We start from the raw sequence: 15,185 nt of genomic DNA on the forward strand, positions 1-15,185 counted from the left end.
GTCACTCTCATTGGGTAAATAACAAACCACCCACTTATTTTGAAGCCTGCCGTTTAGGAGTCACGAGAAGTTTAACGGTTAGAGAAGCTCAAGGAAAATGACACAAATGAACCGGATGAAAACGGCTTCACTGGAGTGGTTCTGACAAGCAGACGACGCCCGCTTGTATCACAGGTGCCGTCCCGTACTTTGTTAGCCCACCTGCACTCGGGGCGGCTCGAGGAACCGCTGTGGCTGCTAGCGAAGCTCGTTAGCCGCTAACCACCGAAGCTAGCGAGCTAACTAGACGAATCGCCCGACCAAGTGGCGGGCGTGAAGCTAACCACGTCAAGGCTGGTTTTGGAGGGCTGGTTGGCTGAATTTATTCCGTTGAGGAGTTTATTTCCGCCCTTCTTCTACAGTGCTGCTCTTCTTCCCCGTTTCATTGTGTCGGAGCGTCCTGACTGCATGCACGCATGCTAGCAACTGCCACAACTGGCTAGCGTAAGCTAAAGTGGCAGTTTTTGTTTTTGTTTTTGACGCTGTCGCCGGTACGAGATTTCGGAACGCGGTTGTGTCACCATGACGCGTGGTTATTAAGTGGACTTTTTAAATGTCGTGCAGCCCCTCTAGGAGAACCAGACGCGGAGCATGCAGGAGAAGAAGAGAGTCCAGATAAGTAGATAGGGGACGCGACCGAGTTAAACTGGACTGCGGAGTCGATTCGCCTCTGATTAGGGATTGCATTTTGGTTGGCCCTGACAGAGAAAGGAAAGGATGAAGAAGTTTTCGAGAATGCCAAAGTCTGAGAGCGGTGGGCTCGGAGGGGCATCCGGGTCCAGCTCCAGCTCCGGAGTCAGCAGCTACTTCGGGAAAGTGTTTTCAGTCGGCCGGTACCAAGTCACCGTGGAGGAGCTTGTTGCAGAGGGTATGTATCGCACATGCAGCTTAATGATGGTAACGGGTTTATTTTATGGCTCGTGTTTGTTCTACTGAACATCTCCTTGTGATAGAAGTAGGTCGCTCTCCTCTTCCAGGCAGTTGCCACTTAAACTGGGACACCGGGGATTTGGTGCATGGCTAGAATTAAAGCTTTCCCCATACAGCTGTGGTTTACATCTTGCTTCAGCTGATCCAAGACTAGGGGAGTGGAGAGGAGAAGGTGTGGGTTGCCCTCGGGGTCCAACCCTCCTGTGTCAACATAAAGCAGTGTAAAAGTCACTTTTGCCTTATCGAGAGTCTTTAGCAAGGGTTAAAACAGTTTTGCCCTCTTTAAAGCATTTGTGTAGTGCTTGTTTACAGCAGCAGTCCTGTCATTGGGTACAATGCAGGAGAAGATTTCTCTCTAATACGAGAGGGTACTCCCGTATTAGAGAGAAAGCCACACCAATCAGATGACCCCCTGTGAGCAAGCACTTGGTTATGGTGGGAAGGACAAACTTCTTTTTCTTTTTTTTTTTTTTTTAACAGGAAGACTTCTCCAACAGAAATGGGCTTAGGGTGGGGCTCCCATCAGGCCTAGCCTGATTTATTTAGTTATTTATTTTTGGTGGGGAGACTAAGGGAAAAAAGCAAGCTATAAAATATTAAAATAAATGTACAAAAGCATTAAACATAGAAATCAAGAAATGGTGTTAAGCACATATGCATAGTCAGCTAAGAATGACCTACTCCAGGTTAGGACAGGAGGTACACATTATTAATACACACTACAGTAATAATTAGGAATGAACTAGTTTTGAAAGACTGATTTCCTGCTGTAGCTTGTTTTGAGATATTACATCTAAATGTGTGACACATAACTTTGAAATTAAAATCTTGAGAATAAAAACATTTTATCTAGTTTCATTTATCTATGCTTAGTGTGTGGTCACTTGTCCAAAAGCACCTGTTAAGCTGAGGAATCCCTGAACTCTCTGGCTGTGTGGGGAAATTTAAATCAAAGTAGAAGTCTTTCAGTCTCAAGATGTAAAAACCTACAAATGTGAACTTTTTTGTTTTTCCTTTTTTTGTCATTTAAATTGAGCTGTGAACTGTGTTGAAAACTTGGTACTGACTTTATTTGGCCCCTGGTTTTGCCTGCTCTCTACCACTTTTGAAGATGTGCTTTGCAAGACTTCTTGGAAAGATTTAAAAATTCCTTCCTGATTTAACAACGCTTTGTGTTCAAAAATGTGTTCACAAATGTTGAAACCACCTCCAAGCACATTCAGCCAGCCGGGCAGAGACAAGAGGAAGTGTGGAAATAAACAGCTTTTGAGCAAGAGTTACTGGTTCACAAATTGTCCAGTGCTTATCAAAGCATATTGATTGAAAACATAATTAGAAACTTTAAAGGTAATTCAGCCAATTAGACAGCTAATTAGTCCTTAGAGTGGTTTTGTCAAACATGCAGCCCAAAAGCCACAACCTTCAAAACAATGGTGTCAAAACTGCCCCACTGGATGAGTTTGCAAAGAAGTCACTTATTTCGGCAGTTCCTTTTCTTTCAAATTCATGGTGTGGTAATGCCAGCTTCCCTACAAATACCTACAAAGTTTAAAGTATTCCTAAATATTGACCAGATATTTACCAGCCTTGATTTAAGAGTAAAGATTTTACACACATCAGATATTGTTTTGGTGTTTGCTAATTTTCAACTTGTTGAAAGCCAAAAAGTAGTTGATGTCAATCAGAAATATGCTAACATTTGGTTTTAGATTTTACTTCGGAAAGGTGGATATCTTTGCCCATTACGACGCACACCACTCGAGACGTTTTTGTGAATACTTTTGATGTGAAATGTAAAATCAATCTGGGAGGGGAAGAGAATTCCTCTTGTGTAGGAAGCAGTTGTTTTTGCCTTTTTGTTAGAGGATAATGTGACTCTAATGAGATATTTCTGGGAAAGTGTTCTAAGAGATCATTCTCAAAATAATACATATAAATATATTTATGAGTAGCCTTTTTTTCTTTTTCTAGTTCCCCCTCACTGCTGACTTCTTATCTGATCACACTCAACAGCATGTTTGACACTATTTTACTCGATTGCTCAGATTTTCTCCCTGCTGTTTGAGGACTAATTTAGTCAGAGGGTGAGCCCTAAAACTAAGCTTAATCTGGGACAATTTTAAAGGAAGTTTAACCTCTCTGGTCCCACCTAAAATTAACCAGAAGAGACATTATAATCAAACATATTTCTCATCTCAGCCCATAATCGTTCTGTGTAAGCCTGTGCTAAGTGCCTCAGTGGTGACGAGCATGTCTCTTCATGCAGCTGTAAACACGCTGTAAACTTGATCTCACTCGCCCAAATTTAAAAACAAAACAACACAACTCTTCCTGCAAGCAGTCATGAGTCTGTGTCATCATATAATCATGTGCAGAGTCTGTGGCTGGTTTTTCTGCACTGTAACCTTTGCTCATCAGTCTGTCCCAAGCTAAAGAGCTGGGTGTCTGGACTGCATGGTTAATCATATAACAGAATATTTCATTTCACCAACTGTGCCTGGTACATTTGAAAGTAGATGAAATGTTAAAGTGGAAAAAGTGCCGGTGCCCGTGTGAAAGGTCTGTATGAAGGTCTAAAATCTGTTTATGGCTGTGAATAAGCGCTTCATTGCAGCAGTTTTTGTCTCCCTGAAACTTTTACTTCAGCTCGAGTAAAGATGACTTTTTAGTCTAGACCAAACTTGAATTTGCTGCGACTCATCTGGTCTTGTGATGATCTAGAAGAAACGGGAGGTTTTCATAGGTTGGTGGTTTTATTTATTTTTTTTATCTTTGTCTCCGGATTTCTGCTGTCCCTCTTGAACAATGTTTTGGTTGGTTGTGTGCTTTGACTGATTGCTCTCTTACAGTATATTTCTGTGTTAAATTTATTTGTCCCATAACCTAACATGCACCTCCCTGGAAATTTAACAACATGTTGCCATTGACGCTGTTCATACAGGTATAAATACTGGCAATGGTGTCGGCCGCTGGCATAAGCCAAGTCGTAGACTCGACGTAGATTCATTACAGAAGCATAATACAGGGATTACTGTTGTCTGCGTGTTGTCTTATCAGGACAAGCTGTGTTGCACTTTAATCTAAGGCTCCTGGATTAGTGCAACCGCCATAATCATGATTTTGCTTCTTAATAACTATAGTTTAAAAAATTTAGCACAAATGTATAAATTAACATTTTTTTTAAAGCACCTGGGAGAGGGCAGCTTTATAAAATTTAAAAAGACAAACATGAAATGGTAATGTATGTTTGTTTACTATCATTGAATTTCATTAATGTGTCTGTTCTCTGTCCAGTTAAGTAGCTTTCTGATATGCAGTGTCCAGTGTAATACTTTCCCATACTGGCTCAGTACATCAGAATTAATTTATATACATAATCTAAATTTGCAAAATTACGACTTACAAAGCTTGTTCCCTTTGAGACCCATTTTTCAGGTGTCACTGAGACAGTTGCTGTCAGCCTTGAGCAAAGTTAATAAGACACTAATTTAAAGATTGATGCAAAAAAAGGCGGTTTTTGTTTCAACGTGTTCTTCATTCTCTAACGTTGTTGCTGTGTAAAACAAAACAGTGGAGGACAGGAGCAGCTGAAAAGATACTTTTTTCTTTGCAAATAATCTTTGTGAAACAGGTGATTTGGCAAAGGACTCTGTTTGCTGCTTCGCTGCCTCTTTGAAGCTACCTCACTACCCCTTCTGTTTGTTTCAGAGAGGCTTCGTCATAAATTATGACATCGACCAGACTCGTGTATATATTATCACAATGTTGTCATATATAAAAGCCCTGTATTTGTTACAGTGCTCGTCCCATGCTCTAACCATTCAGCAATATTGGACCTCCAACCACTAACCAATGCTTGCTTAAATGTTTGCTGAGGTTTCAGGGTTTGTGGCCAGAAAAGCTTGATCTGTTTGATCTTTGGTGAAAATGTTGTGTTACCTGCTCAGAGATTACAAGGCAACTTTGCACCAGGGCACATTTAAAAACGAGTATTACAGTTACAGTTGTACGCACTAAGTTGTCTTTTAGCCGAACAGCAACACCGATGCACAGTCAGGATAAACATGAGCAAGCACATTTCAGAATGTGCATTTGTGTTAAAAGTGAAAACAAATTCTGAATCAATTGCTGAGTCTGCATAACACGGGTTTGTATATGTGTAAAGTGAAACTAGTCCTGTAATGACAGCAACACAGTTGGGTTAAAATTACATGTGAGGCAAAGCTGCAGCTTTAACACTGGCTCATATTGAACTTCCTGCTATCGTAATCTGTTCAGATAACCCACATTGCATCAGTTTGTTTCCTGTCTTTTCATGATGCCTCCACACATCTAAAGATAATGAGCCTCAAGTCAGCAGAGACCACGGTTCTTGACTTGACTAAAACTAGATTCCTTTTGAGATTATTTCCTCTCATAGTCCTGGTGGAAATTCACAAGAAGAAAGCTGTTGCATTAGTGTGTAATGTTTGCTCTAAAAGGAAATGAACAAAGTCAAAAACACAAAAGAGGAAAAACTTACGATGTTTGATTTTATTGGAATGTCAACATGAGAAAAAGACTGACTTAAGACAGCACAGGCTAAGTTTTATGATCCTTATCCTACAGTTAATGAGGTTTACGTTTTCAGCAGACACTATAATAATAACTAGACTATACCGTTTATGGAAAAGTTGCAGTTGGATGTTTGTTAAAAATCTGAAGGGAATCTATTATACTTGTATCATAAAAAATGACAAAGGAGGAAAGAACTAAAAAGGAAGGGTTATTAAAAAATAAATCTGTCGCAACTAAAAAACTGAAAATGAGATTTATGAGCATTTAAATTTTTTCTAAAATTGACAAGTGAACTGTTTTTATCTCACGTTGTGATGAATTTATTGTGTCATTAGGTATTTGTCTGCAACACTAAAATCACTGGAAAAGTCTTTAAAAAGACATACTGGAAGTTCAGTATGCTCAGTGTGTAATTCTGGGTCACTCATGCGACTGATGTCAAAGTACTGAATGGATCATGTGAGGTTTTTTAGAGTGGCTCATCTCTTGGTACCTCATTCAGCTATTATCCTGCAGCTGTGCCTGTTTAATGAAAAGCACGAGATTCCTGTAAAACCAAGCACACAGTTGTAGTTTGTAAGAAAAGAGAAGCTGGGGCACTCCGCATAAAATCAGTCAAAATCACTTAATTTTTCAAAATCTGTTCAACAGCTTTAATGTTTTTAATGGAGCCATGCATATTGCAGTGAAATCACTAAAACAACCACTTCAAATGTCACAATCTAAAGCTAAAATAGTATTTTGTTCATAGTGAAGCTGCACTAATTTAATGTTTATGATGAAAAGTAACAGAAACAAGCACCGGTGCTCTGAATGTTGATTTGGTTTCTGATGATTAACTGGGGAAAACTTAAAATTGTGAATTTTTGGGGAAACCTTGATGTCGTATATCACCATGTAGGTAGGTGGCTGGTCAGAACAAGTTATGATGTAATAAAGGACTCCTTTTCACTGTATTTTCATACCCGGCTTATCTTGTAACGGTGTTTCCCTTTGCATTGCAAGACTTGCATGTGTTTTTCAGTCCTGAAATTTACATGGATATCTCCTGTAACGTTACGAGGGCTAAAAAAAAATAAGTGCTGTAAAAACATTGCAAGTTGAAAAGTGCTTGAGGTCTGTAATACCGAAAATATTCCCATCATGAAGGTAAAATTTTGCTAAACTTAAATTTAAGTTATTATGTAGGATTTGGTTGAATTTTGAATGATCATACACCTTTGTTTTTAGTTTTTTTAAAAAGTGCAAATTTCAGTCCCCTCAAAATAAAATTTTGTGAAGTTCAAAAGTTTTCTTAACACCATGTGTTTATCTTTTGGTTTTCCATTGAGACATCTGCCCAGCTGGACAGTTTGTACCCTCAGTCATTTCCCTCCACTCCCTCTTTAGCCTCTGTGGTTTCTCTTGAGCTCTGTGCGATGCTGTCTTCAAGAGGAACACAGAAGCAACTTGTGAGAACAGGATGCATCTGTGAGCAAGTCACTCTTTCTCTCCTAACTCTTTCTTATCGTGCACACTCCCCTGTCAGGGGCCTGTCGGAAAAGGATAGAAATTAATTTGATTAAATATGGGCTTGGGATAAGTCTGCACTACACCCAGTGGCCAGTTTTAGCTACAATTCTGAGATCTAATATAGAAGTTGCACAGTTATTTAGTGCTCTGTGAAGGTGTTAATGTTTAAAACAGTCTTTGTACTGATTCAGTTAATTTGTAGTTATATTTGTGCTGCGATTAGGAGGAAGTGACCAGACCTAAAATTTGCTGCGCACTAATTTCAGCAGTGTTACACAATTAGAAAGGATATACCACTGAAAGTTTATTAACTGGCAGACCTTTGTACGAGGCCATTACAGTGAAGAGAGAGCAGCTCAAATAATGACGTTGCAGAAGTAGACTGAAATGAGATTCTTCTATAGGGTGGCCAGGCCAAGCCTTATACATGGCTTATTTGGTGTCGTTTTGGCTTCATGCGCACATCTTCATTTGATCGAGTTGAGGACTTCACCATTTCAGTGATAAGTCATTACAGGGATTCAGAGAGAGGAGAAAAACTGCAGCAGCTTTAAAATATTTAGACATTCTGGGGAAACCCACTGAAAATCTGTGATCACGTTGGGTTATGTCTTCTTCCTGCTGATGCAGTTGTTGTGAATTGTGACACCTTATTGTGTCTTAAGCACCAGTGTAAATGGTTATGATGCTGCACTAATGTCACAGTTGGCACACGACAACCAATGCTGTGACCATCGGCACGGCTCAGGGAGGGAGCTCAGACCAGTTGCTGCTCTTTTATATTGAAAGTAGGTAGTTGAACTGGTTCTGTCATCTTGAGCAGGATGTCATTGTGAATCCAGAGCTTAGACATCCCATGTGACCCCGGGCTGCTTTGGGATCTTTCAGGAGGAACTGGAAAATGTTGCTCTGTAAAACTGGAATGCCCTGTTTAGCCTGCTGCCGGTGCGCCCCAGCTTCAGATAAGCAGAGTAAATGCTTGGATAGACTGTTGATTCTACTGTATTGTCAATGAAAGGGAATGTATCTTAAGTTTACAGCCCCTGACAACAAGGTCAATTAGCCTGTCTTGTGTATTTCACAGCTATAAAAGCTGGGTCGGTGGCTTTCATTACTCAATAAGTTTTGTAGTCAATAATTTTCTCTTTTCACCTGCAGTAAGCACAGGTAGGTCGATTTAGGAGTGTGCATTATGACAAATTACTGTTTTACACAGCAGACACCTGCTGCATAATTGACAACAGAAGAAGCTCCTCATAAGTGGTGTTGATGATGGTCACGTTTTTACAAGCGTTAAATTACATTAGCTTGGGTTTCACTGTACAGAAGTGAGTAAAAGGGATACTGTGATCCTTTTGGAGCCACACAGTCACAATCTCCTACAAGTTGTCCCTGAGGAGGAGTCTGAAATTTCATTTAGCTGATGCCTAGCTGCTGTTTGTAGATTTTTGCAGTTCTGGTGGAAAGCACATTCTTGTTATCATGACTTGTGTGTGGCTGATTACAGACGAGGCACAAAAAATGTTTTAAGTGATAAATGAACTGACATGACATGTGTTTTGTTTTAGTTACCATGCTAAACAAGCACATTTTCAGAGAGCAGATGATGTTACTTATCAATTGAAGCCTCGTGCGTACATTTTGCAAATGTGATTCTTCTGTTGTAGGTTTTTCCAGTTGGATGTGCTGTGTAGGCAAAAATTCAATAAAAATGTGTTGACTGTAGCTGGACAAACTGTCTCTGGCTAATAGCCCTGTAACTGCAGTCAGAATACTTCATTAAGCTGTTTGCTGAGCAGACACTGAGCATTTAGCAGGTAAACTGCCTCTGGAACATATCTTGTTGCATAATGGCTCCACCAGACCACCGGCCATAACAGGACTGCTGTACCTACCACCTCCTGTAGGTACAATTCAAACTGTTCATGTTGGCATGTGTTTGTAAATTCTTGGTAGAAACATCACTGCTGCTTTATAATTAACAGGAAGACCTTGGGTTAGTGGTTTCACTTCCTATGTTTGCAGTTTTACAAGCACATTAACTACAAGGTTATAATTCATCAATGCCTTGTTTAATGAGGGTCACCTCCACCTTTTAAGCACATTTGCTCTTGTTTTTCATACATTTTTCTCCAGTCTTTTTCATGTTGAAAGCTTCAAAGCAAGCTCATATCTCAGCTGACTAGTCTCCACATTTTACGTAACACAAGGATGTCGTAAAACACAACTTAACATGCTGACTTCACACACGTTCTGTTTGGTTTCACCACAATCTTGAAACGTATGCAGTTGGGGCTCTGTAAGTTACAGGCTCAAGAGTTGACAGCAACGTAGGATTTTCAGTCGTGACAGGGACTACGCAGATCACGTAAACAGGAGAAATGCAAACACAGTTGTCACGCAAATTGAACCTTGTTCTTTGCCACTTTTGATCTGGACCGTTGTCACGTGTTCACCACGCAAGCTTCACTACTAGAAATTTGCAGAACAAATTTATCAATGCAAATGAGGTCACATGAGAGCAGTTTGCAGAGTATATCTGATAAGTTCTTCAGTGGGATATTCTTCAGCAGCTTTGTGTTAGACAGGGGAAAATAACAAATGAAAGCTCATGCTAAATTAAATATACTGCAGATATATCTGCTTCCTTTTTGGGTCTGACACAGTTAAGATAAAAGGAAAAGAGTTTGGCTTGGGGCTGAGCGCTGTGGTTGATAATGGAATTAAGTAACAGTTTCTTTCCTGAGGTAGAGCAATGGAAAAACTATACTCCTAAATTTGGTGTGTTTACAGTAATACTGGTACGGACTTTCAAACTGAATACTCAATACTTCCACAACTTGGCAGGTTAGTGGTTTCACCATAATAATTTAAAGGCTCTACACACCTGAGTCAATGACGGGTGTTTAGGAGGAAAAAAAATTAAGCTTCAGGTGACCTTGGTCAGTTGCAATGAAACAATGTTCACACAGTCACTTGCACACAGTAATATGTATTCACCCCCATCCACCAAGGCAGAATGCAATCAACCAATTAGGAAACGCTAACTATTAGGCACATCACACATGTGTACTGTTGGTCAGCTAACTTGAACATTAGTTTTGTAATTGAGCCTCTAGAAGCCAAAAGAAAACACACATTTTTAGCATTTCATTTATCAATAACATCCGGTCACAATACTTAAGTTTTCAAACTTGAAATCGAAAATTGTTCTGTGTCGGGACAAAAAGTTGCTCTTTCTCTTCTAGTGCAAAAAAGACCATATTTATAGGTTTTCTGAGGTAGTGCTGTGCTTCTCGTGACTTGATTCTGGTAAGGTAGACCACCACTATTTCTTCTTAGTTGCTGGTAGACTTTTCTCAGCTTCAGTCTGACTTTTAAGAGAAACATTTATTTATTTATTTTAGACAAATAATTGTGCTGACCTGTTAAATTAACACTCTTAATGTTATGGGCAGGCAGGACCAACAGGACTGATGTTTGCTAGGTCCAGATTAACATTTATTGATAACTGTTTAACACTTAATAAAGCTCATGTGTCAATGTTTCAACAGCATCTGATCTGTTGAAATTGCTCATAAAATGTTCAGCGTTGTGAACGGCGACTAGGGTTCATGAGTTCTAGTACTAGAGAAGGGAGGGGCTGTTCACCTGAATGCCTGTCTGCCTGTAGGTCTGCGCAAAGCTGTGTGTTCATTGGAGTAAGCAAAGATGGCACTGTTGGCAGTACATGTGCAAATGAGTGTCTAATCCGATAGTCATTTTTAATATTGATTAATATCTGATTATCAGTTTTATTTATTTTTGACAACCCTGCAGCCTGATATATTTGAAGAGATGTTTTCTCCTTCTTTTACTTCTTCTGGTAGAAGAAACTGGTAATGTGGTCTTAAAGACCAGGGTACAGGAACCTGTAAGCGCTGAGATGTTTTGTTGGTGTTAATAGGATTAAAAACAAACAGGAGCAATAGATGATGGTATCCACTGGTTTCAAAGCCTCAGCTTTGGAACTTTGGAGTGGTAAGAAATCGGCTCACACTGGACTTTTAAACTGTGCAGTGCCCCCACACTGACACAGATACTTAATAAACAGTGCTTATCTGGCATGGGTTCTAGTGCAGTTTCTGGTGCTTTGTTTTATAATGCTCTATAATAATGTTGCTCTCTATAATGTTGACCGTACAATGCTGGTCTCCGTCAAACACCGGATCAGTGTCTGTGTGCTACTTTGTGCTGTAGCCCAGCTGCGTATAAAGGAAGCAGGGATCTGCTTGGAGTGCTATTCTGCTGTTGAGCTTTAAAAATTGAATATTTAATAAGTTGAACTGAAGGAAGCAGACCATGAAATTGGCAAAATAAAACAAAATGACACCCAGTATTCTAATGACCCAACCCTGTGGGTCTTGTGGTGAGTCTCAAACAAATGAAGATAAAGCGCTCGTCACTCGTACAGGAAGCGTCTTAAGCTATGCTTTTTTCCCCACCCCTTCCTTTCTCATCCATCAACAACGAATGTGTTGAAAATAATCAAATATTGCTCAGTGTGGTAAACATTGTTCTCCGGTCGATCAGTACATCTGCCAGGACATCCATGCTGTCTACGCTAATCAATAAAATCACATTAATTTTTTTCCTGCGCTGAGCTTGGATTAAAATGGATTGAAATTTAGAAATCACACACCATAATCATGTCGGGATGCTCAGAATATATAAATATTATATGATGTGACATAAGAGGAAATTATAACTCATTTGATCCTCCCTCTGCCAGCACATCGTGATGAAAAAGCATCCCATCTACGATATTAGCATACTGTAATGGTGATGAATGGGCACATTGTGCCTCTTTGTTGTCTTATTCTAGCACCGTAGAAAGAATGCTGGTACGACACAGCTCTCGGTCCCGTGATGGGCATCGCTGCCTTTGTGCTTGCTCATTGAGGCCTTCTGTCTCTGCCTCGCTGCGCTGCCCGCCATCCTCTTTGTGAAGCTGCAAATGAATAATTTTCTACCAATTCACCATGAGCTGGTTTGCAGCGGGCGGCGAGCCAAAGGTGGGAGTGAACTCGGGTCATGTGGAAACAGAAAGACATTGATTGATGTGGACATTCACTACAGCGCTTTAACATGAGCCCACTTTCAGTGATGGATTTGGTTTTGATCAGTGTATTGACGAATGGTGGGTTTTATGGCTGTCTCTTTGAGGCGCAGCAAACCGTTTACTGGATTTACATGGTAAATGTGTAAATTAACAGTCAGATTCACAGGATGCCGTATTGCTTCTTGTATTTTTTTTGTTTTTTATTATGAATTAAATCATTGGTGGTGACCATGAATGACGACTGCTTTTTGTTAAGTATTCATTGGAAGGGACCTAATGTTATTATGCCATCATGTCTTGTGCATAAAAACACGTTTCCTGCCCTGCTGTAATGTAGAAACTAAACTCTGAACTCATTGGACCACATGATAGTGAGTCAGAGGTGTTGACCACACGACCCTGGTCTGGCATGGGCTGTTCGAAACCTGACAAACATTTATCCAATTCAGAACCATTTCATTCTTTAAACCATCTAAGCACTGCTTATTTATTCATTTTGTTTATTTTAAAGGGAGAAAACACTACAGAATAACTGGATAACTAAATTAAAGAATAAATGGAATTTGCTTTTTGCATCTATTTTGCTCTGGGTTTTGAGTATTTGCTTGTAAACCAGTTGAGTGGCACATACTGGAACACAATATCATAACAGCTTAAAGGCGAAGCTCTTATTACTGTAATTTTGCTGTTTATGGTGCCAGTTACTATGATTTAATGATAAATGAGAGAAACACAAGGTGTAAATGTGTAATTGGCCAAAATATGTCATCAGTGATTGTGTTTGTGTTGACGGGTTTGTTAAAGTTTACATCAACACTGAAGAACACATGGTGACTATTTTGTGTGCATTTTTGGTTCCGCAAATTAAATTTCTTGAACTGAATTGTTTGTGCTGATGTGTAAGTAGTTTGAGCAGAAAGGCAAAAGGGCTTCAAACTTTCTCAGCCATCAGAGTCTCCTCACAACGTGGCAGTGGAGTCTAACCACCCCTTGTCCTGGATTTTATTTGTCTTAATTACAACGCTTTCATCAAAGTCTGGGTTTATCCTAAATTGTGGCTCAGAGGTTGTCATGGTATTGTAGTGACGGTGATGGGATTTTTATTTTTCCCACTGAGGAAAAGAACAATCTTTGCCTAAAGTCTGGCAAGTAAAAATAAACTGAATAGTTTCTTGAAAAGCACAAAGACTTAACTGATTATCCTTTTATTTCGTTCAGCCTTTGGATTTTAGAGCACCAGCACAACTGGCCTGTACGGCGTCACCCCTTCGTCCCTCCCATTTCCATCATAAACCCTTCAAACCACTTTTGTCTGCCTGTTCAGTTGTAAACACTGCTGTTAAGGTAAGACGTATGAGAGCCGACTGCCAGAACCTTCCAGCTCAGTAATCCCAGGATGAAGAAAGTGTAGTCATCGCCTCATGTTGCCTTTTATGGCGCTGCCTCTTAGAAAAGCTTTTTTACATACTTACATGTGGTTTTTTAAAGTGCTTCTCAGCATCCACTCGAGTCAGGGTAGAAGTGTGATTGACTGCAAGGCCTTGACTGCTGCCAAGTGAAAAAATAATAACTGAATATGTAATAGGAAGAGTCCAGGTTGGAAGCTGTATGAAATAACTGTTTGCAGTTTTAATGATCAAAGTAGGGATATTGTCGGGTAGATGGCTTAGTAAGGGGAAGTATTTCATTTTTCCAGAAATCTTTCTTTTAGACCTGTTTTATTTACATGACTCTAACTCCCGACATTAGTTGCCCTAAGAACCTGAATACAGCAAAGTAAAAACCCTTCAATATAACAAGGAGAACCCCCAGCAATCAAACTGTCCCCTGTGAGCAGCATGACAATGGTGGAGAGGAAGACTCTGGTGTGAGAGGAAGGAGTAGAGAGGATATGGGAATGTAGAGAAACCAACAAAACGTATGCATCGTGGCAAATAAACACATCTGGAGTGAAAAGAGGGAAGTGGAGAAGAAATGCTCTGTGCATCATGGGAAATAATTTAGCAGTCTGCGCTTACAGCAGCATAACTAATCGATGGTTCAGGGTCACATGATGCACTTCTAACGACGAGCTTTATCAAAAAGGAAACTTTAAAGCCTCATCTTAAAAGTAGAGTGTGTCTGCCTCCTGAATCCCTATGAGCAGCACTAAAAGGGGCTCAGCTCGGCGCCTGTAAGCTAGTTCGACAGGAGAAGTGCCTGATAATTGAACGTTCTGCCTCCAGTTATTTTTCTTGTCAAAGTTTTCATGTTAAATACAATAATTGGCTTTTATAATGAAAGTTAAAGTTTCAGATACTGAAATGACCATATAGCTATATATAAGTAATCCTTATGAGGCAAATGTTTCATACTGCTGTTGATTCTTGGTTTCTGAATGTCTTTCTACTTAATGCTCTGTATGAGGTCATAGAAGGTGGACTATCCTAAAAATGGCCATTTTATGGACACTCCTCTGGCTGAGAGCACAAGACCCCCACCCAGCTGCTGTCCAAATCTTCTGTTTGAAATGACCAACCAATAAGAGAAAGGTTTGCTTTAAGGGGACTGAAAGGGAGTTAGAATTGCTTGGTTTAGACTGTAGAAAGATGCTTATAAATAACTTTTGTATCTGACCACTAACTAGGGGTGGGTTTTGATTATCGATTAAAATCGATTCTGGCTTGGATAACGTGATACAGATTTATTAAAATCCTGACTCGACTCTTAAATATTAAATTTATTTTGCCCGAAATGCAAGATTCTCAGGTTTAAACCTCACAAAATTTCAACAACCACCAAACAGTAAATGAGAGCAGGTACACGGATTCTGCACTAAGATGTAAACACAAAGCGCGGAGCCGCTGACGCATCAGAATCGGTGAGATGTCGCCTTTCTCACCCGACAGCACGGTTGGAGCTGAAAGCCGACAGCTCGCTGATTGTGATCCGTCGGCGGGTCCGCGCTTTGTGTTTACGTCCTTTTTGCGCTGATTCAGAAGCTGCAGGTTTGATCTCTCTCCAAACAATATTGACCTAACCAGCAGCAAAAGAAGATCCAAACTGC

The 15,185-nt window shown here is 40.0% G+C and overlaps 1 protein-coding gene across 1 annotated transcript in view; it reads left to right on the forward strand.

Moving 5' to 3' along the window:
• bmp2k (BMP2 inducible kinase) overlaps positions 1 to 15,185 on the forward strand; it is a 54,310-nt gene continuing 39,125 nt past the window's right edge. The window contains exon 1 of the mRNA XM_026187690.2: positions 1 to 907. Within this exon, the coding sequence (XP_026043475.2) occupies positions 757 to 907 (151 nt within the window). The 5' untranslated portion in view covers positions 1 to 756. The remainder of the gene's footprint in view (positions 908 to 15,185) is intronic.

The sequence above is a fragment of the Astatotilapia calliptera genome, chromosome 12 (assembly GCF_964374335.1).
Source record: "Astatotilapia calliptera chromosome 12, fAstCal68.1, whole genome shotgun sequence".
Classification (NCBI taxonomy): Eukaryota; Metazoa; Chordata; class Actinopteri; order Cichliformes; family Cichlidae; genus Astatotilapia; species Astatotilapia calliptera.